The 21,811-nt window shown below is 37.7% G+C and overlaps 1 protein-coding gene and 1 non-coding gene across 3 annotated transcripts in view; both read right to left on the reverse strand.

Annotated features, from left to right (window-relative positions):
• The window catches only part of SLC9A6 (solute carrier family 9 member A6), a 54,371-nt gene that overhangs the window by 22,281 nt on the left and 10,279 nt on the right, over positions 1 to 21,811 (reverse strand). The window contains exons 2-10 of one of the 2 annotated variants that reach the window (XM_057718295.1): positions 21,249 to 21,352; positions 19,705 to 19,782; positions 19,343 to 19,419; positions 18,916 to 19,028; positions 16,467 to 16,572; positions 9,101 to 9,242; positions 7,289 to 7,394; positions 6,902 to 6,990; positions 4,588 to 4,701 (exon numbers count right to left, since the gene is read on the reverse strand). In XM_057718295.1, coding sequence (XP_057574278.1) covers positions 4,588 to 4,701; positions 6,902 to 6,990; positions 7,289 to 7,394; positions 9,101 to 9,242; positions 16,467 to 16,572; positions 18,916 to 19,028; positions 19,343 to 19,419; positions 19,705 to 19,782; positions 21,249 to 21,352 — 929 coding nt within the window. Of the gene's footprint in view, positions 1 to 4,587; positions 4,702 to 6,901; positions 6,991 to 7,288; positions 7,395 to 9,100; positions 9,243 to 16,466; positions 16,573 to 18,915; positions 19,029 to 19,342; positions 19,420 to 19,704; positions 19,783 to 21,152; positions 21,353 to 21,811 lie in introns of both variants that reach the window. The other variant, XM_057718294.1, reaches the window with a different exon arrangement.
• TRNAW-CCA (transfer RNA tryptophan (anticodon CCA)) lies at positions 11,013 to 11,085 on the reverse strand. Its single transcript has one exon. It is a non-coding gene; the product is annotated as a tRNA-Trp (tRNA).

A 21,811-nucleotide genomic window follows, 5' to 3' on the forward strand; every position in this document is an offset into this window, starting at 1 on the left:
AGTGTGACTGGAATTTTCATTTAATTGCATTTTAACTAACTTAAATTTAAAAAATTACATGTGGTTAGTTGCTACCAAATTGGACAGCGCAGGTCTAAGATATAGGAAATCCATTAGAGGAATAGGAACATGTTTAAAAACAGAGTTTCTTTGGCATAATCTTAAGATTACTAATATAATAGGCTAGTTCATCTTAATTGTCAACGTTGGTAGGGGAAACTAATACTGGCTAAACTTGCCCTTGCTTCCTTAGAACAAAGGGCAGCTCAAACACCTCAGGCCACTGAAATTCCTGCTAGCCTTGATGTATTCCTCTGAGTTTATACTTTCAGCCTGCTTCAAAGGGAAGGCTTAATGGGAATTAAGAATGGTTTTAACTAGAATTTTAGTGTCTTCTTCTCCAGTTTGCTGTCTATAGAGACTCTTGCTTTACAAATACAATTTTGGTTTCAGGGGTTACAATACAGTCTCCACCTCATTTTCTGAAGGAATATAAAGGAAAATCTAAGATTAAAAACAAGAGAAGGTGGGGGAAAACAGTGCTGATCTAAGTAACTTTGGAAATGGGTGGAGTTTGTAAGACTGCAGGCAAAAGGAAGTGCACAAAAGCATTACATGCTCATTGATAAAGCTGTTTCCCATGGGAGCACTGGGTAACAATCCTTATACTGTTATGCATGCTGGAATGGAACAGTTAAGTAATGGATGGTAGAAGGTGGGAGACAGGTTTCCCACTGTTGGAATGGGGATTCACTAATCAGCAGAGGAGGAGGCTAGAATGACCCATGTGGTAGCAGATTAGAGTTGGAGACATTGGTATCTGGCTTAACAGAAATACAGATGGCTACCTATGTAACTGTTTATAGATACACATATATACAGAATATACATACATACATATTCCTTCTCTGTCAGCTGGAAGGGCTTAGAAGCCAGGACACTCAATAGCACTGAGCATACCTAGAGCCCAGATCTTGGTTTCTAATACCATTCCCCAATAAAAGGAACCAGGGCTCCTTAGAGAAATGGCTGATTCTAGGGCTGGGGCAGAAAACATATAAGATGAGCCTGAAGCATCTTGTAGTTCTAGAAAGTGAGGAAGCACTCACAAAAATCAAAAAACAAAACAAAACAAAAAAACTACAAGGGACACAGGAGCCCACTGAAAGAGCTTCTAGTGGCCAAAGCTGGAACAGTTCAAGCAACACAATTTTAAAAGTACGGTATTATAATCTAAAGTATAAAATAAATATCAATGAGTTTGTGCTGATATAAATAAATGATAGCTTAAAACAATAAATGGGGGAGACCAGAGAAATCTCCTGTGGAAAGAATTTCAAATAATTTTCTAGATACTCTGTCTTTGAGGAGGTGGAGCTGAACTCCCCAGCCCCTAAGTGTGGCTCCCTGTAGTGACTCTCTTTCTAAGCAGCACAACATAGAAAGTGTGGGGGGGGGATGAGTAACTTTACAATGGAGCAACCTGAAAAACAATACCCAGGTCAAGTGATTAAGACTGACACCAACATTATTAACATGCTAATAAGTATGTGCCCTTGATGGGATGTGATGAGAATGGCACCTTACTTCCGTGGTCTTCCTCCCAAAGAAGGCACAAGCCCAGTCTTGCCACGGGAAAAACATGAGGCAAATTCCAATTGTGGGGCATTCTGCAAAATACCAGACCATCACCCCCTCAAAATTGTCAAAGGTCATCAAAAACAAGGAATATCTGAGAAACTGTCACAGTCAACTGGAACCTCCACAGGCATGACGCCTCAATGAAATGTGGCAGCCTGCATGGGACTTTGGACTGGAACAAGGACATTAGGGAAAAACTCTGGGGATCTGAATAAAGTATGACCTTCAGTTAATAATAATGTATCAATACTGGTTGATTCATTGTGACAACCATGCCATGCTAATGTAAGATGCTAATAATAGGGGACACTGAGTGTGGGGCACATGAGAACTATTTGTTTTCATAATTTTTCTGTAATCTAAAACTATTCTAGACTCCAAAGGTTATTAAAAACAGTGATTCCCTGAAAAAAAAAAAACAATAAACAAGAAAATAAAATAGTAACAACAAAACATGTGGGCCACTATGGCAGCAACTGCTAGTTATATCCCCAATATCTATTTTTCCTTCCCTTGATAGTAGTAGATACTCCTCCCTGTCACCTCCAATTTTCATCTGAGTATGTAGGCACCCAGCCTCCTGCTGGGAGGTGTAGCCCATAGATGTTAGGCGGAAGTGATGTGTGCATATTCTGGCTAGAGTACTCAAAGGGAATCGGCAGACATGGGGGTGAGCCACCTGGGGCCCTAAGAACAACTCCCTAAAGAGGGTCGCAAGGCTGCTTGAGTCCCTGATGACTTTGTGGAGCAGAGCTTGCCACACCAGCCCAGAGTTTCACACAAGAAAGAAATACACTTCTATTTTCTTTAAACCTCTGTTAACTTGGGTCATTGCCACATGAAACAAAACCTATATCTTAACGAATACAGCCAGCAAGAGAACAACTCTCTCCTGGTAAGAGTCAGTTTCCAAGGTAGGATTCCGTAATGAGGAACTTCAATTCCTAACAGACTCAGAAACCTATAGAGAATATTTAGCCTTGTTTCTGGATAAGTATAGTGGATCAAGCCACTCGACTGCTCAAAAAATTTCTCAGACTAGCAGGATATGAAGTTACTGATCTAATGGGAGTTTTCCAGCTAACGTTCTTCTCTCATGAATAAGGCTTTATCTTTTTTTTGCCTGAAGTTCATTCTCAGAACACTAAGACTGCAGAATGGCATTTCAGTAATACCTCACTTTCTAACACAGATCCTACTTAGAGTTTTAATTAAAGAAACATTTCTGCCAATCTCTTTTGGCAGAATCTTCATTCTGAGGTGGTTTTTTTAAAAACAGTACTTCTTTTGAAAATCACTAATTCAAACATCCCTCTCTTTAACCACAATCTCTCTTTTCATGTTTCATGTTCCTCTATCCTGGATAATTATTCCACCTCACTGGGACCGCCAGTCCAAAGATCTCTGTACTTTTCCATCAATTAGTCCTCTCCCTTCTTCATTTCCTTTTTTAGCCACATCTTAATAAAACTCATTCCAATACCCTGCATTCACTCTGTTTTCATTGCACTGACTTGACAAAACTCCAAACTCAGATGGATTCAGCTATCTATTTTCTCCATGCTTATAAGCTAAATACTCCTGGACAAAGTCAAACAACAGGGCAGACTGATTCTACTGTTAATACTTATTCCTCAAACTCAAATGGGTCCCTAACACTGCTCAGTGATTCTACTGCATTCCTTTGGTCAACTCGCTTTCCCATTCTCTGCAACAACTATTTCCAAACCTTTTCCTCAAAACTCCTATCACCTATGGGAGCCAGCCTCCTAGAGGGTCCCTAGTAATCACACCCTTGTGTAGTCTCCACTCACACTGTACCAGGGTTTGTCTGTGTGACCAATAGAAAATGGCAGAAGGGATGATGGTACATCACCTCCAAGATTAGCTCATAAGAGGCACTTTGGCCTTCATCTTGGTGCTCTCTCAGCTCACCTCCTCTGGGGGAAGCGGTGTTGTGAGCTGCCCCCTGCAGAGGTCCATGTGGAAAAGAACTGAAGCCTCCAGCTAAGGCCGTGGCAGTGAGCTCGGGGTGGCTCCTCCATCTCCAGTCAAGTCTCGAGAGAGTGCAGTCCCAGCCCAGAGCAAGACTACAACCTCATGAGGGATCCTTGAACCAGAAAGCAGCCAGTTAAGCTGTTCCTGGATTCCTGACTCTCAGAAACTGTGTGAAATAACACATATTTGTTGTTTTAAGCTGCCAAATTGTAGTGTCATTTGTTATATAGTATATACCTGATAGGCCACCTGCTCCTATCTCACTTTTAGCAGATGATCTCATCTCCTACTTTACAGATAAAAATAGAAGTAATCAGACAGGAACGCCATCTTGCAAATGTACCTTTATCTCTACATACCCTACCCTCTCCTGCCCTCTTCTGGAACAATGGCAGAGCTGTGCTTCCTCCCACTGAAGGCCCATCCCTCCCCACGTGCTCTGGATTCCATCTCCTCCTGTCTTGTCACGAGGCTGGCACTACTGATTGCTCTCTTTCATGTAATCAGCCTCTCCGTTTCAGCTGGGTTTTAAAAACCCAATGTGAGAGAGAGAGGGAAGGAGGGAGGGGGAGGGAGAAGGAGAGAGAGGTGGGCGAGCTTTCTTCCATTTTTCAAGTACTGCCCTGTGGCACAGACTGCAAACTGCTCCCCACCATCCAATATCTTTTTCTTCCCTTCAGTAATAGAGGACAAATAGTTTTATCTTTTGAGGTTGGCAGAATGGTAGGAGACTTTTTTTCTGTCATTTCAATCTGTCAGTATTATTTGTGCCATAAACGAAAATGGAAATCAACTAGAAAAGATAAAAGAGTTGAAATCCTTATTTGCTTTACTCAGAGGAAAATTTTATATATTTAAGTGTATTCTTATCAATCACCCCTCCAGAAAATACGTGCAAATCTCAACATAAAAAGAAGTTTCCAAAACAGAACACATAAGAAAGGATACAAATGCTCCTACTACAAATGTCGGGTTAAAGACATGGTTCTGGAAGGTGAACAGTGTCAGTCCCATGTAGGAGAAGATGAAATTCTCTGCCAAGAAATTGAGAAGCTCAAACAACTGAAACGAAAATTTAAAAGGTTAGTCCAGTAAATAAATAAAGTTACATAATTTGAAAACATGAGTATGGCTAAGATATTGACACAGATGCTTCAAATACATAATGTTCACGTTTGTCCCCCAAAACACGTGATTCAGAGGAGAGCAAGTGTAGAGATGACATTTCTGGTCCTACAGAAAAAGCTAGAAATGTTACCCCTTCACTTCCCCAATCAGCTTCCTTTCTTCAGTCTCCATATTCAGTCATTCTTATCCTCATCCTCCAAACCCTGCCAATTCTTATTTTGGAATGTTCTTGGCTGTCGCTACCTCAGCCTTAGTCTAACTTTCATCACTTCCCATCCATAAAGCTGTGAAAGGACCCTAAGTGGCAACCCTGCCACTCCCATCTTCTACACCCCCACCCAATGAATCTCTGAATATGGCAGTTCCAAGCCACCTCCCTCATGACAGGCTGTGAGATCCAGTTCACATCCTTTCATCCTGGCACAGGGTGCTTCATGACAACTCTCGCAACGCCACCCTGCCATGTGAGTTCACTCTTCACACAGGTCCTAGCCCTCATTGAGGGAGTCAAGGCTTACACATTATAGTCTTGTGCTCTCTACCCTGCCTTGCTGCCTGCCCACCTCCACCTATTCACAGCACTGTGATGAAAAGGCCACAACTAGAAGCATGAAAATTACAAAAGGAGAAATTTTAATTGGTAAAGGCAAATATACAGTAAAGGTAATAAATCAACCACATATAAAGCTACTAGGAAGGTTAAAAGACAAAAGTAGCAAAATAATCTGTATCTGCAATAAGTAGCTAAGAGATATACAAAACAAAAGGATGTAAAATATGATGTCAAAAACAGTAAATGTGGTGGGGGGGCGCATAAAATGCATTTGAACTTCAGAGGTCAGCAAATACATGCATCCCAATGTTCAATGCAGCATTATCTACAATAGCCAAGATATGGAAGCAACCTGACTGCCTATCAATAGATGGATAAAGAAGATGTGGTGCGCGCACACACACACACACACACACACACACACACACACACACACACACACAATGGAATATCACTCGACCATGAAAAGGAATGAAATCTTGCCATTTGCAACAACATGGATGGACCTAGACGGCATTATGCTAAGTGAAATAAGTCAGAGAAAGACAAATACTATGTGATTTCACTTATATGTAGAATCTAAAAACCAAAAAAAAAAAGAAATATAACAAAACAGAAACAGAGTTACAAATACAGAGAACAAACAGGTGGTGGCCAGAGGGGACTGGGTTGGGGGGAGGAAAAAATAGATGATGGAGATTAAGGGGTACAAATTTCAAGTTGCAAAATAAATGAGTCATAGGGATGAAATGTACAGTGTGGGGAATATACTCAAAAACTATATAATATCTTTGTACGGTGACAGATGGTAACTAGATTTATCATGGTGATCAGTTTGAAATGCATAGAAAAACCAAATCACAATGTTGTATAACAGGAACTAACACAGTGTTGTAGGTCAATTTACTTCAAAAACAAACAAACAAACTCATACAGAAAGAGATCTGATTTGTGGTTACCAGTGGCAGGTGGTGGGGAGAGGGAGAATTGGATGAAGGTGGTCAAAAGGTACAAACTTCCAGTTACAAGATAAATAAGTCCTAGGGATGTAATGTACAACATGATAAATATAATTAACACTGCTGTATGTTATACATGAATGTTTCTAAGAGAGTAAATCCTGTGAGCTCTCATCGCAAGAAAAAATTTTTTTTCTATTTCTTTAATTTTGCATCTATATGAGATGACGTGGTCACCATTTCATGATGTATGTAAGTCAAATCATTACTCTGTATACCTTAAACGTAGACAGTGCTGTATGCCAATTATATCTCAATAAAACTGGAAGAAAAAAAGCCATTAAATGAGGAAAACAAGGAAAGGAAACAGACTGACCACTGGAGCCACAATAATAACAGCCTCTGGCTATTCTGCTGACCTATCTCTACCCTAAAAGCTGTCACCCTTCAAAAGCTGTCACCCTTCAATCTGCCAACCCCATCTATTTCTGGAGTCAACAGAAGAGAAGCTGAAATGAGCAGACATCACTTTGAACAGAACAAAGATAATTTTTCAGTGAAAAAAAATTTGTTCTACCGCAAGGAGGAAAAGTTTATTCACAAACTATAAAGTTTCTCTTACCTGTTTAGTTCTATGCTGAGACTCCGTGGACAAATTATTGTATGTATAATGGGCCTGTGTGATGCCACAAAACAACACTGCAACCACACCTATAAAAACAACAAGTTCCAAGTTCATATAAAAGGAGAGTTCCCAACTTTTATACTGAGGCTCTTATTTTATAGGAGTAAATTAGATGCTTAGTGTTAAAATGTTCAGTTGTGACTTACTTTGTTGAGAGGAACCGCTTCCACTGAAAATCTTTTACATTCCAAAGTGACAGCATAAACCCCAACCCGAATAAGAGTGTTCAAACACTAGAGGAGTTGGTCCACCCATACTAAAAAAACATCACTGGCTAAGTCACTCCTTGCAAGGGTTTACAATTAAAAGGAGAAAGTAATCTACCTGTGAAACCCCATGCTTCAGCCAAGAGGAAGGTACTCCACGACATCAAGAAGAACAGGCCTGTCTCCAACAACTGGAACTCTCGTAATTTGGTGAACTTTGTCACGTAAGACTGTCAAGGTTGATAACAAAATCTCATAATACACAAGCATGACTAGAAAAAATAATAGTCGAAGCAAGGCAAGCATAAAAGCAAAAGAAGCGTTCTCCAGTCTCTAACACAAAGGTCACAGAATGAAGAGGTACCAAAGTGAAGAAACTCTGAATACAAGCACTGTACTAAGGAGTCAGTAGCCTTCCCTTCCGTGAGGAAGTCCTACAGCTTAGTCCATCCACTTGTTTTATGGGTATCACATGCCTTGCTAGAAACCATGCAGTAAAGAACAGACATGACAGTAAAGGATAGGAGAGACAAATCAGATACACAACATGGCAACTATTAATTTGTGACCCAAAGCAAGACAGCTTTCATAATGATAGCAATTTACAGCTATTAAAAAATATGTCACTTCCATGAGATTTCATGTTTATTTAACCCTCTAACACTTCTGTGACATAGAGTATCCTATGAGGAAGAAACTGAGGCATGTCAATCACTCATACTAGTCTAATAAGTACTTGTTAGTTGCCAGTGGAAGGGCCTGTGTCAAGCTGCGTAAAATCTCAGGCCGGAGTCTACATTCACATCCACAAATGTGTACTACAACACAAAGATTAAATTAAGTGCCTCAAGGAAATTATGCTCAGGAAGAGATACTATCTGTCCTGGTCCCTCTTCAGAACTCTTTCCACTGTCCTTTTATGCCTCAGTTCATCTGTAAAAAGCCCTAAGCCAAGTTTTTTCCACCACAAAGCTGCAGTATAGAAAATGAATATATTCTTACAAAAAGTACTTGTTTTATATGAAAGTACCTTAGAAGTTTTAGAGCTGGAAGCTGTTTAGAGATCAAGCCCCACTCATCTTCCCTGCTGTCCCCGCCCTCTACCTTCCTACACTGAGGTCCCACGAGGTGAAGTGTCAATGCTTCTACATCAGAAGCTCCAAAAGGCAGAGGCCACACCTGTCTTGTTTACCTTTGTGGCATGTAGCAGGCAATCAAGAATTTTTTTTGAAGAATGAAAAGATTCATATAAAAAGGAAAACTGAAGTTCCAGAATTTTAGGGATATTTGCACTTAAAGAACCCAATAACAGAAAATTTAGATCCATTTATTAAACTATTGTTCTCTATTATATTTTATCTTATGAAAGTAAAACTATAAGAAAAGCTTTTTTTAGAATGAATACAAGAATGACTTGCTCAATATTTCTAATAGCAAACTAGTGTCAGCGTGTAGGACTCAAGAGCAGAAGGTTAAAATCAGTGAGAGCTGAGATGAACTCCCAGCTATCCTAACCCGGAAACCTTATTTTGTTCAACTGGCATCAAGGTCATACATTCTTATTTGTCCTATTAAACGAAGAGCAAAAGACTGCCAGGCTGAACAGCCGCACAGAACACACAGAGGCGCTTTGGAATATATCTACCTTTATATCAATTTAGTCTACAACCTTAAAATTCACCTCCAAAGGGTCACTGTGTCTAATTTGAATTATGTAGTGAGTGTTTGAGTGCATGAAGCTCTACACAAAACAATGAAACTCTTTCATTTATTTATTAGTAAAGATGATTGTCTAATGTTTTCAAACCAAGTACTTGTTTATAAGGTTAATAATTATAATACAACGTCAATTATGGAACTAGTGGAGACCACGGAATACAGTTTTCAATTACTCTGTGAAGTTAATAAGATAAATATAATAAAAGGATATTAAAGCTGTCACCACTCCAGTAGCAGCACCCATCGCGAAAGAGCCACTGAAGATTCCAAGGAAAATCCCAATAGACTTGAACATGGCTGTAACATCAAAGGTGTGGCTGTTGTCTCCAGCTGGCTGGTATGCTACTATTGAGCTACAAAAGAGAGATGGTTCTTACTGCTAGAAGAAACTTTTACTTTTAAAACATTATCCAAAAAAATAAAATAAATTTTAAAAAATTACCTAGTGTAGAGCTTGAAGATGAAGTCAGCAGGGGCAGAAACCAAAAACTTAGGATTTGAATCGCCAAAATAAGGACCAAGGGTTACCAAAACACACTGCAATGGATCAGCTAGCAAGAAAACTCAGCTTTTCTTAAATGACAATTTCAGAAGGTAGAACATTTTAAGATCCTCTCTATGAAGGTTGGGCCAAGCCTTTTCCTCCAGCCTCAAGATACTGTGTAGTACTCTCCTTTGTGACTATTTATGACTTACTGGTACAGAGTCCCTGAAAGCCCTAATGTACTAATGTGAACAAACTAATGACAAATTCCCTGTATTTCCAACAGAGGCGTAAGAGTATAAAGAACATTGTTCAATACTCGATCTGGTCACATTTTGTTTTTCCTATGGGAAAAAAAAGATGACTAAAGTACCCTTTCAACTTTTAGAATACCAGAATGGGCTCAATGCCTCCTATCTGTTCACTCACTGAAATGGACTTTTGTAGATAAAAGGGCTTGAAAGGTCTTCCAAGGAATTAGAATCCACTCAACAGTACTTTTAGCATACCCAGCTGGGTCCTCCACCTCAAACTGCTGAAAGAAAGTCACTCTGTAAGAGGCCAAGACAGGCAATTAGCAGGGACACTCTCCATCTTGAACTCACAGTGCGAACCTGGTCTGAAAATACTTCTTTTAAAACAGCTGCCCCAGGAAATAAATACAGCTGAGAAAATCACTGTTGCTAGTGGGTCTCTGGCAAGAGCGCCAACCATTACTAAATCAGTTCTCATCTCAGTTAACTGAGGTGCCAGTGTATTTATAATAAATCCAGACTCAAAGACATTACACACAAGTCACATCAAAGAAAAGAAGCAGAAAAAAACACATTCCTAAGAATATAATGAATTCTCCCTGTGGTTACTGCAATGTTTTCTCTGGTTCAAGGCTAAAAAATGGCCTTGCTATACCATGTACACCAAGTTCTCTTTATACCTCCCTGGTTAAGCTAAAAAAACAAAACAAAACAAAACAAAATCTAAGACCAAGCTAAAACTTTCTAATTTTACCTATCTTATTGAAGTATGACTCTAACATGAATTTCTGGTAATGGCATCTAGAAATTTCTGAGACTCAATCTGAATTGAAAAATTTAAACATTTGCATTTAAATCTCCAAAGTGACCAGATCATTTTGGGACTGATAGATCTGATACTGTTTTAGTGAAGAGGAAATGGCCTTTAATGTCATGCTATCTTACCTACACATAAAGGGCCCCACAACTGTAAATGAGATTTGACTACATTATAGAATGAAAATACAGCAGCTGGCTGGAGAAAAGAAAGGATATTGCCACAATAACCTTTCTGCCTGGCAACAGTTTTCAAAATACTGGCAGGAACAAAATATCAATGCCATGCCTCCTGAGACTGCTTTCCCTGAATTAGTTCATGGAAATTCAAGATTCAAACTAATCATTATTTTATTCTTTAATCATTAAAATGTACAAAAACACAGGAAAAGCATGGTGCGCTGAGAACAGATTGAGAGATTTGTTTCTTCCTTTTCAGTCAAATGTTTGCCTCTGGATTGAAATCTTTTTTTTTTTTTAATTTTAACATTTATTTATTTGGTTGCGCCAGGCTTGCTCCTTAGTTGTGGCATGTGAACTCTTAGTTGTGGCATGCATGTGGGATCTAGATCCCTGACCAGGGATTGAACCTGGGCCCCCTGCATTGGGAGCATGGAGTCTTAACCACTGGACCACCAGGGAAGTCCCTGGATTGAAATCTTAACTCATCTTTTCCACATCAGTCAACATTTTATCTTGAGGCAGCAACATTTTTATGAATACTTAAAAAAAAAATCCTGAGAGTAATACAATGTACAATTTAGGGGGGAAAATCACCCCATAATTCCACTATCCTGACAGATCGCTTATTTTCCTTCTGTATTTCTTTCCCCTCTTTTGGTTACATGCATGCTATTTCATGTTTAGCTGTAATCACAGTGAACATATGGTTTTGAATTCTGCTTCTTCAACTGACAATGACATAAGAATTATTACAGTCTCTCTAACCGTGGTTTAAAACTTCAAAAATGGTCAAAATGGATATAAAATACTTTATTTAACCATTTCCTCACTGTTGGACGTTTAAAAGTTGCTTCTAATATTTTTGCTACTATAAATAACAGTGTGAAAGAATATATTTGTGCTTTTTACAAATTTTGGACAATTTCCCTGTGCTACATTTCTAGAAATAGGGTATTACTATACCTATGGCTCCTTTTACATGTTGAACACTGGCTTTCAAATTGATCTGTGTTACATTTTAGGAGAGAAATATGACTATATCTCAATTTTTTAGTGATCATATCCATTGGCCTAGAAATTCTACTTCTAAAAAATATCCTACAGTAATACTCTCAAGGATTCACGGAGATTTACACATAAATATGTTCACTGCAGTGCTATTCACAATAATACAATATTAGAAAATACCAAATATTAATCAACAGAGGGTTGGAGAGGTAAATTTGTAGTGCATTCATACAACAAGATAATGGAGGTATCAATATAGTAAAATGTCCATGTGAAAAAAGCAAATTACAGAAGAATATGTATAGTGCTATGTTGCTTTTTGTTTAAAAATTAATATATTTATATGTACACTAATATCCTAAAGGAAAAAATCTGGATTAAAACCTTAAGAGCGGTTATTTCTGAGAGCTGAAATTTCAGGAATTTTCTACTTTCTAAGTAAACTATTTTGAATTTTTGTTAAAAACAGATGAAGAGAACAAACGTATGGACACCAAGTGGGGAAAGTGGGGAGGGTTGGGGGGGGAATGAAGTGGGAGATTGGGATACCAAATTGTACGCTCTAAATATACGCAGTTTATTGTATGTTAACTGTATCTCAATTAAAAAAAAAACATGCATTAATGGGACTTCCCTGGTGGCACAGTGGTTAAGAATCCACCTGCCAATGTAGCGGACTCAGGTTTGATCCCTGGTCCAGGAAGATCCCACATGCTGCGGAGCAACTAAGCCCGTGTGCCACAACTACTGAGCCCACGTGCCTAGAGCCCGTGCTCTGCAACAAGAGAAGCCACTGCAATGAGAAGCCCACGCACCACAACGAAGAGTAGCCCCCGCTCGCCGCAACTAGAGAAAGCTCGCACGCAGCAATGAAGACCCAACACAGCCAAAAATAAATAATCATTTAAAAATTATTAAAAAATGCATTAATTTTATTATCATAAATAATGACAAAAGATAAAATATAAAAGAGTAGGTAATACCAATTTCAATGTCAACAACAACGTACAAGTGATACAGTTTTACAGCACCAGGGTTTCTCAATCCTGGCGTTATTGATATTTGGGGCCAGATAATTATTTGTTGGGTGGTGGGTGCTGTCCTATGTACTGAACGATATTTATCAGCATCCCTGGCTTCTAACCACTAGATGCCAATAGCAACCTCCTCTCATTCATGATAACCAAAATGTCCCCAGACATCGTCAAATATCCCCTGGTTGATGGAGGGGGCAAGGTGGGGGGGGGGGGTGGCGGGCCATGGTGCAAAATTGTCCCCGGTTAAGAACAACTGTACTAGACCATTACCTGCAGTAACTATTTTCATTATCAATTTTTTTCTTATTAACTGAATAGGTAAAAATGGCTACTAATTTAACATGTATATCTCTGGTAACCAGTAAAGTTAGTCTGTCTGTCATGTTTGTTTACTCACACTTACATTTTATAAAATGTAAATGACCCTAAAAACATATTTTAAAGTAATATGAATTTAGGTCTCCAGGGTAATCATGGTATATCCATTCAGAGGTATACTATGCAACTTAGACTTCATCTCTAACTAGATATATTTGATACTATAAAAGTACATACAGCTCTACTTCATACAGCAATGTATGAGGGAACTGGTTTCATCCCACCCTCACAAGATTAAAAGTATTAACATTAACAAAAAAAAAGTTACTGCTAACTTAACAGGTCAGCAAACAAAAACAACTTCCAACATAAATTTTAAGAAAGGGTGTCTTCCCAAAAAAAATAATAAAAAAAAAAAGAAAGGGTGTCTTAACCTGTCAATTGCCAATAAGAAGTCCTTGAGAAAGGGGTCCCCCTCTTTGTAAAAGGCTGTTTGTATAGAATATACACATTAGAAAATCATCAAACAGAAGTCAACACAAAGTAGACTATTTCTATCTAACATACTTTTAAAGGCAAATGAAAGATGATGAAAAACACAACACTGAGCACACCAGCCAGTAACCTTCCACAGCCAGCAACATAATTGGTTTCCCTTCATCTTTTGGGCAGGAACTCATTTGCTCACTTCTATTAAGACACTTACACAGCTAACGATTTCCTTGGTATGATACTCTTTAGACACAGTCTTTCTCCACCAGAGTTCCACCAGACTATGGAATGAGTTAACTCATCAGCTATGAATCTAGAATAGTACTAGCTATGTACCATCCTAAGGAAAATCGAGGAAAGAATTACTTGAATCATTCTCTGCAAGGCTTAAATTCTCTCACGGGATCCTGTTTGGGAAAGGCTGCAACAGAAAGATGAGAAGTCCTTCTCCCTTTGTGAGAAGTGTTACAGAAAGAGCATTCTCTTTCTAACACATTTACTCTTCACCAACACTGATACGTACACCCCCAAGCTCAAAATTTCCCAATGAGTTTTTTTCTTTTAACACTATTCAACTGTTCTTAAAGTTGCAGGAAATGTTACTTTATTAATGGAAAAACTAAGGCACAGGGCGTATCAACTTAAGACAGGACCAGAAAAGAGATTTCCTGACTCTTAATCCGTTAGGGCAATGAGGAAGGAACACTTATTAGTAAAGATGATTAAGCAGCAGAATAATTACCTAGGATGGCGAATTGATGCTAAAAGTAACTGCCTGTATCCTATTCTCTTTGGCAGCACTGGTGATCTTACATGTTCCTATGTACTGAAAACTTCAACAATCTTTGTAGCTTCTTTTTTTATGTAACACATAAGTTATAACCACACTATACATTTCTCCCTCCCTTCAAACAATAGAAAACTTTTACTTTGCACCTATCATCCTTGAAGGTACATACATTTAGTATCAATATTAGTTCCAGCCTTCAGGCTTTATTTCTTTTTTAAAAAAATAAATTTATTTATTTACTTTATTTTTATTTATTGGCTGTGTCGGGTCTTAGTTACTGTGCACGGGCTTTCTCTAGTTGTGGCGAGCGAGGGCTACTCTTCACTGTGGTGCACAGGCTTCTCATTGCGGTGGCTTCTCTTGTTGTGGAGCATGGGTTCTAGGTGCACGGGCTTCAGTAGTTGCAGCACGTTGGCTCATTAGTTGTGGCTCGTGGGCTCTAGAGCGCAGGCTCAGTAGTTGTGGTGCATGGGCTTTGTTGCTCTGCGACATGTGGGATCTTCCCGGACCAGGGATCGAACCTGTGTCCCCTGCATTGGCAGGCAGATTCTTAACCACTGTGCTACCAGGGAAGCCCTAGGCTTTGTTTCTTAAATTTATATCAGTTGTAGACAGCTGCAAAAAATTCTGGCAATAAATATGGTGGAGGGGGTGGAATTTACATACATGACATTCGCAAAAGAAGGTTTGATCTTTTGCACATCTTCATACACAACATTTAAGGGATTAGTGTTACGTCTCAGAAAGGATCATTTTCCACTTTGCAGTTAGACACTGGGGGCAATCAAGCTATGTAAACCTGAGGCAGTGACTGATCACTCTTTATAGTGAATGAAGTGGAAATTAAGGAGAGAAATAAAAGTAAGGCGGAAAGGTGAAGGGGTTTTACTTCTCTCTTGTAGAAAGTTCTGATGTGGAGTAAAGGCAACTGTCTATTGGGTGAGATATTTGCTTAGCAGGAGTGAGTTGGCAGGACTGCGTTCCTCAGAGGTTCAGACCCATTCTTTCACTGGCAAACAACTTCTAGTAGCATGCATAGTAATTTCTATAATTAGATTAAAATACTGCTCATCTTCATTCATTGTCTTTAAAAAGTGTATTATTTAACACTTCTAAAAATTAAAAAGTTTCTGCAATGATTATGTTAAATAAGAGAAATAGGAATTAAACAATGAGGTATTTCTCAATCATCAAATTGGCAAAAATACCAAAGTCTAACAAATACTCTGTTGGTGAAGCTATGAGGAAACAAGCACTCCCATAATTTGATGGTTAAAATGCAAAACAACATAATACCTTTGACAGGCAATTGAGCAATGTAACAAAATTACAAATGTATTTACCCTTTAACCCACTAATCTCACTTCTGGGAATTTATCCTACCAATATACCAATGCATATATAAAACAGGTAAGTTCAAGGTTAATCACTGCAGCTTTGGGATAGCAAAGAATTGAAAACCCTTTATGTTTCCAGCAATAGGAGACTGATTAAATAAACTATAGTACAGTTCACAGTATTGGACACAGAATACTACATGCCTGCAAACAAAGAATGAGAAAACTCCTTGTTTTGATACAGCGCGATCTCCAGAATATAGCTATGTGAGAGAAAGTCAGATATAGAACACATACAGCATGATACTTTCAAATAAGAAATAAGAGGCAAATAAGAATATTTATTCACATGTATGCTTACCTTTGAATAAAGAAATACTAGGATACACAAGAAACTAATAAAATGGTTACCTATAAGGGGCTACGGGGACAGGTAGATGAGGACAGGAGTAAGAATGTGACTTTTCAACGTATACCTTTCTATATAGTTTTGATTTTTGAACATGTGAATATATATCTATGCCAAAAATTTAATTTGATGAAAAAATAAAATGTCCATGTTATAATGTTGAAACAGATACAAAATTGTACATACACTACAATTACAACTATGTAAAAACACTATGCATAGAAAAAAAGAATTTTAAAAAATGTCCTAGAATGCTTACAGTATATCTATAAGTATATATTTCTTCAAGAGGAAAAAAATGTTTCAGTTTTTCAAATATTTCCATTCATAATGCGCTTTACTCAATAAATGACTTTTGGTTCTTAGAACCCTAACATTCAATATACAGAATATAATACAAAAACAAACACGATCAATATACAGAATATAATACGAAAACAAACACTTACGAAGATAGCACTATGGCAACAGCATCATTGAGGACACTTTCACCAAAGAGAAGTGCATAGAGTTCAACATCAACTTGAAGCTCGTGGAATATGGCAAGAACAGTCACTAGCAAGTAGAAAGAGTCAGGGAATTATTAAGACATTACAAATATAACATTCTTCCCTCCAAAGATGATCATAATAGCTATTTAGAAATTCATTTCTTCATCTCAGAATTCAATCCTAATAAACACTCTTACCATATTAAAGATTCAGTAATTTTATGTCAATATTTTTCTTTTCTGTAACTGTGCACCTGTAATATCTTTCTCTCTTACAAAGAGCTGAAAATAACCTTGGAGGACTGAGTTGGCCTACATTCTTCATGCAAATGCTAATAATCTTGTCTTGTACATTTCTTTTCCATAAAAAATACATTCAGAATTTCTTACAGACCAGGTGATCATTAATCTTTGATGAAGGAGACTATTATGAAGAGCATTTCCTGCTGCAAACTTCATTTTTTCCTTGGAGCCTTACAACTCACTTCTATTTGACTTGCAAATTTCAAGCACACCAGCTTAGTTAGCAAAGACGGTAGGAAATGAAAATACAAGTTTGGTTTTCGGTTGGGATGAAATTTATGACCAGAATTACAGCTGCTATATTTAACTTAATAAGAAGCCAACTATCAGGCTATGACAGCTTGAGGAGAAAAAAAAACCTTCTCTTAGGACACAATTACATGAGAATTCTTAGAAAATCAGAAGAGAAGTTGCATTATAACTTTAATTGCTGAGTCACGTACAGCTCACTTGCTAAATAAACCCCAGCAGACATGAAAGATTATTATAACCAGAGCTGGGAGAGCCTCTTCAAATGCCAACCAAAAAACAGGAAGCTTGTATTTAAAAGATATAGTTTCTACTGCAAAGCATTTCATCTGGAATATCCTGATACCAAAGCCTACTAAGAGAAGGGGAAAAAGAGGGCAGGAGCAATGCTGTAGAATTTTAAAAAGAGAATGGCTCACTCTTCTATCAAGTGAACAACTGCAAAATAATAGAATTATTACAGGGGCAAATATCTATATAATTCAGAAGAAATGTAACTATCCAGCTTTATATAAGCAGAACAGTTTTGCTTGAGCCGTCCAGGCAATACTCCTACCAAAACAAAACCAGTTTTAAGCAATGTAGCCAAGTCCAACTGACTCAGATTTCTCATAGACTTTGAAAAGTAAGAGAATATGGAAAACAGAGACCACTGGCTTCTTGCAAAAACCATCCAATCTTCACACTGATAATGGGAATGGCTACAAACAATAAGGGGGCAGCCTTGACTACCTTTAAGGAGGCAATGTGCTTTTCAGTTTTAAAAATGCCAAACTGGGCTTCCTAGGTGGCGCAGTGGTTAAGAATCCGCCTGCCAATGCAGAGGTCACGGGTTTGATCCTAGCTCCAGGAAGATCCCACATGCCGCGGAGCAACTAAGCCCGTGTGCCAAAAAAAAAAAAAAACTATACAAATGCCTCTCCAAAATGTCCTCTGAGCTTTTAAAATCATCTCTTATAGAGTATAGAGCACATTTTCCTACTTTCTATAACACCCTGTTATCAGAATTAACATAGGAATTCAGAGATAACCTTTGACTATGCTGGATGATAATTAAAGAAGATTATTAACTTACAAGGTCAAAGGGTAAAACAGAACAAACTTCTACCAAGGATCTAAAATCTAGTATCAATAAAAGAAAACTTGCATTCTTAGTTCAAAAATTGCAGTCTCTGCTCTTCAGCCTATATATTCTCTAAATTCTTAATTTGAATGCAGCTGTGAAGCTCATGGATACTATATTAGGAAAACTACAATCTAACTTACCTAACTCAGTACAATTAAGTTCACTCTCTAGTCATGCTAATATCAAAACCATTTTATAATCAGAAAGCAAATTTTATAAGAAACAATTCTTTAATGTATATTACAGCCCACCAATGACCCAAAATCACACTTGTTCTAGCACAACGCCTTCTAACAATCATTTTAAAACTTTTTTTCTTACTCTTAAATGCAGACAGCTGAAAGTAAACAGATTTTTAGGGATCTGTTTTCCAGAAGCTTGAAAGGAAATGTATAATTATTACCCATCTTAACGAATATAGTTCATCTTCTATACCTAGTCACTAGGGATAGAGACCAACCTGAAATTCTGAAGAAAATCCCTTACAGCCCTAGCCTAAACAGCCTCAAATTGTGGACCAGTAATAGGAAGTATAATAAAGAGAAAAAAATGTGTGCTTAGGCCAAAAGGAACCATGAATTTTGTTTTTTTCCTCCACAACTGGAAAGTAAGATAGGGAGTACCTAATCCTGAATTCTACACCTCAAAGGAAGAAATACCTGCATGTGTGTTGATGGAAAAACACTGTACAACCTTAAGTACTTAAGCTCCACACTCATGTAAAACATACCTGGATCAGTTGCTGATACGATGGCACCAAACAGCAGGCAATCTGTAAAGTAAAAATCTCCCGCAAGTTGTCCAGTTACTTTCATCAGTGTTACACAGCCATACATTATTGATCTGTGCAATAAACATATGTCTACTTTAGAAACAAAATCAGCTGTTAAAGAAGTGAGAACACAGTAAGAATAAGAAGATGCATCTACTGTAGTACTTTGTGACTAACCCCAAATTTACTGCATGTCATTTAAATATGGTAATGCCTTAGCCCTAAGGAAAATTCAAACAATTTGTTATCTGTGTGAATACTGCAAAAGTATTTACTGCAAAAGTTCTTGGACACATTCGAGAATACAATCATGCAGAAGTCAAATATGCCTTACTTTAAAATGATAATTTGAAGGCTAAAAGTGTTTTAAGCTTCAAGTACTTACCCAATTACAAAACAAGAAATTGCGGTTCCAAGAAAAGCGTAAGCTAGGATAGACCCAAGGTTTCGAAAGAAATGTCTCTGACAGAAAAAAAAAAGTTACACCATGTTAGAATACTCACCAATTACTTAAAAAAGAAGAGGTTTTCTAGTTTAGTATGCTAAGCTAATATTAAATGGATTATTCATTAAAGGAAATAAGAGAAAGAATTTTTGTATAGGCATAAATTTCACCATCTCAAAAGCATAAGGAGCGGGAGGAGAGAGGGGAACCTGGAAAGAACTGCCTGTTTCTAAAGTGTCAAAGATAATAAAGCCCTTGGAGTTTAAGGTTGTTCAAAGTATATGAAATACAAAAGCACTTACTCTTTTCAGACTATATCCCGCATAAAATATGATAGGAGGAAGTAATATGTTGAAAAATACTTCTGGATCAAAAGTAACCTGTTAAAATAAAGAGTTCTTTTAGATGAATTTCCTCAGAAGATTTCTTATTACATTATCAAATAAGCCAAAAGAAAAAAGATTAAATGTTAATCTGGCCAAAGGCAAGAATATTACCACTGTGGTAATATTTCATATAGGTAATATTTCATACAGTGAAAAATATTTCATATAGGATAGCTGTTGTTCCACTTCTCAACTGAATGACAAGGAGATAGCGTTGGAACAATCAGTTAAGTCCTATCTGTGCAAAGTATGTTAAAATGCTATGACAGTAAAAATCTTTAAAATAAGAGAACGTATGAACATGTCTTTGCTTTAAGTAAAAGAGACCCAAAACTGGTAACATAAAATTTGGTGGTACAGCATTACTGCTGGCAAGAGGAAACAGACTACTTGCATAGGTAACATCTCTAAAGGCACATAACATAATATTATGGCAAAAAGTTTCTGTACAAGTCAGATTTCTAGTCCTGACAGCCCTTTCCTTTTAATACCTACTCCCCATAATAATACAGGCGCCCCCTTCTGTTCACAAGGCAGTAGTGGGATTTGACATGAACTCAGAGCAGCTACACACATACCCGTGGAAAAAACTCTTGCTGCAAAGTAAACTTTAAGTTCGTATGAAATTTTTAAAAGCATTAAAGATAGTCAGGAACACAACCAAGCAGCTATAAAAGCCAAGTCCTGCCAATACAGAAGGCAGAAGTGGAGGCAAATGGCCAAGGGTGGGCGAAAACAGAGGCATGAGCAAAGAGGCCCTGAGAAGCTGCAGGATGGAAACTATGAGGGGAACAGGAGAAAGCAGCTCCAGGAAAGTCTGGAAGCCAGTAAGACTGCAATCCAACCTACATCAAGTTTCACGCACACCGTGGTACAGCACCGGATACTCAGGCTGAAGCCCCTGAAGTTGTGACAGATGATGAATCAAAGAAAGATTAAATTGTGCTCAGCATAGAACACAATCAAGGCAAGAAAGAATTAAAAAAAATACTAATGGACTATCTTAGGTATTATTAAATAAACTCAATGTGCTAAAGTACTATAAAACTCCAAGGGCCAGAAGCAAATTGAAAGAAACACAAAGTCTGCTTAACTCAGTACTGGTCACCATTTATTACAACTGTAAACGTTAGAAAGTGAGACAAAAGGGTTATAGTACTTAGCCTCAATCAGAAAATCAAACTATAGACATGTCAATTTCCTTAGCATTGCATTACATTTGTTAATTGAGGTTTTACTTCATTTGAAAAGACTGATTATTCTAAATATCATTAAAAATTCATTATTTTTCTCCTGAATCACTTTGCTGCTGTTATATACTTAAAAAAAAAAAAACCCAAGATTCCCTTTAACGAAGAACTTACCTTTCTAAGCATTTCATTATCTTGAACGTTACTGAGCTCATGTGAACTAATCTCTCCTTTCAGCATATACTCATAAAATTTTCCACTAACATTTACCAATAAGGTAGTTGGGCTTGACTGCACTTCACAGCTCAGGGTCACATTATTCACATCGCTTGGAACATGAATGCCATATCGAAGTACAAGGCCCACCAAAAGACCTGGAAATAATAAAAGGACAATATAAGCTCTTCTTTCAGACAGAGACCACTTCTTTTGTACCTCACACATACCTTTGGAATGATAAAAGAAAATCTCTTATGATAGTTCCCTGTGACTCTAAACTCATTTTTAGGCCAAATGCAGTTATACTTTAAATTATTACTAAATTCACAAATCTAAGAGTTCAATATTCATATAATCCAGTGGACAGCAGGGGAAAACACTCCCTAGAGTAACAACTCATATCAATGCACTCCTAGATCAAGATATAAATAGGTGATTAGGAAGGTAACAAAATGAGGAAATATCTTTAAGTCATATGTACACAGAATATGCTCCAAGGTGTCCCAACCTAACAGTGTAATCATGTTAGAAATGTGTTTACCACCTCCATGTATCAATTCATAAGACTTAAACACGTGCGTTTCTCATGTTATTCCTAAAGCACATGGCTGGCC

This window comes from Hippopotamus amphibius, chromosome X, assembly GCF_030028045.1.
Source record: "Hippopotamus amphibius kiboko isolate mHipAmp2 chromosome X, mHipAmp2.hap2, whole genome shotgun sequence".
Taxonomy (NCBI): Eukaryota; Metazoa; Chordata; class Mammalia; order Artiodactyla; family Hippopotamidae; genus Hippopotamus; species Hippopotamus amphibius.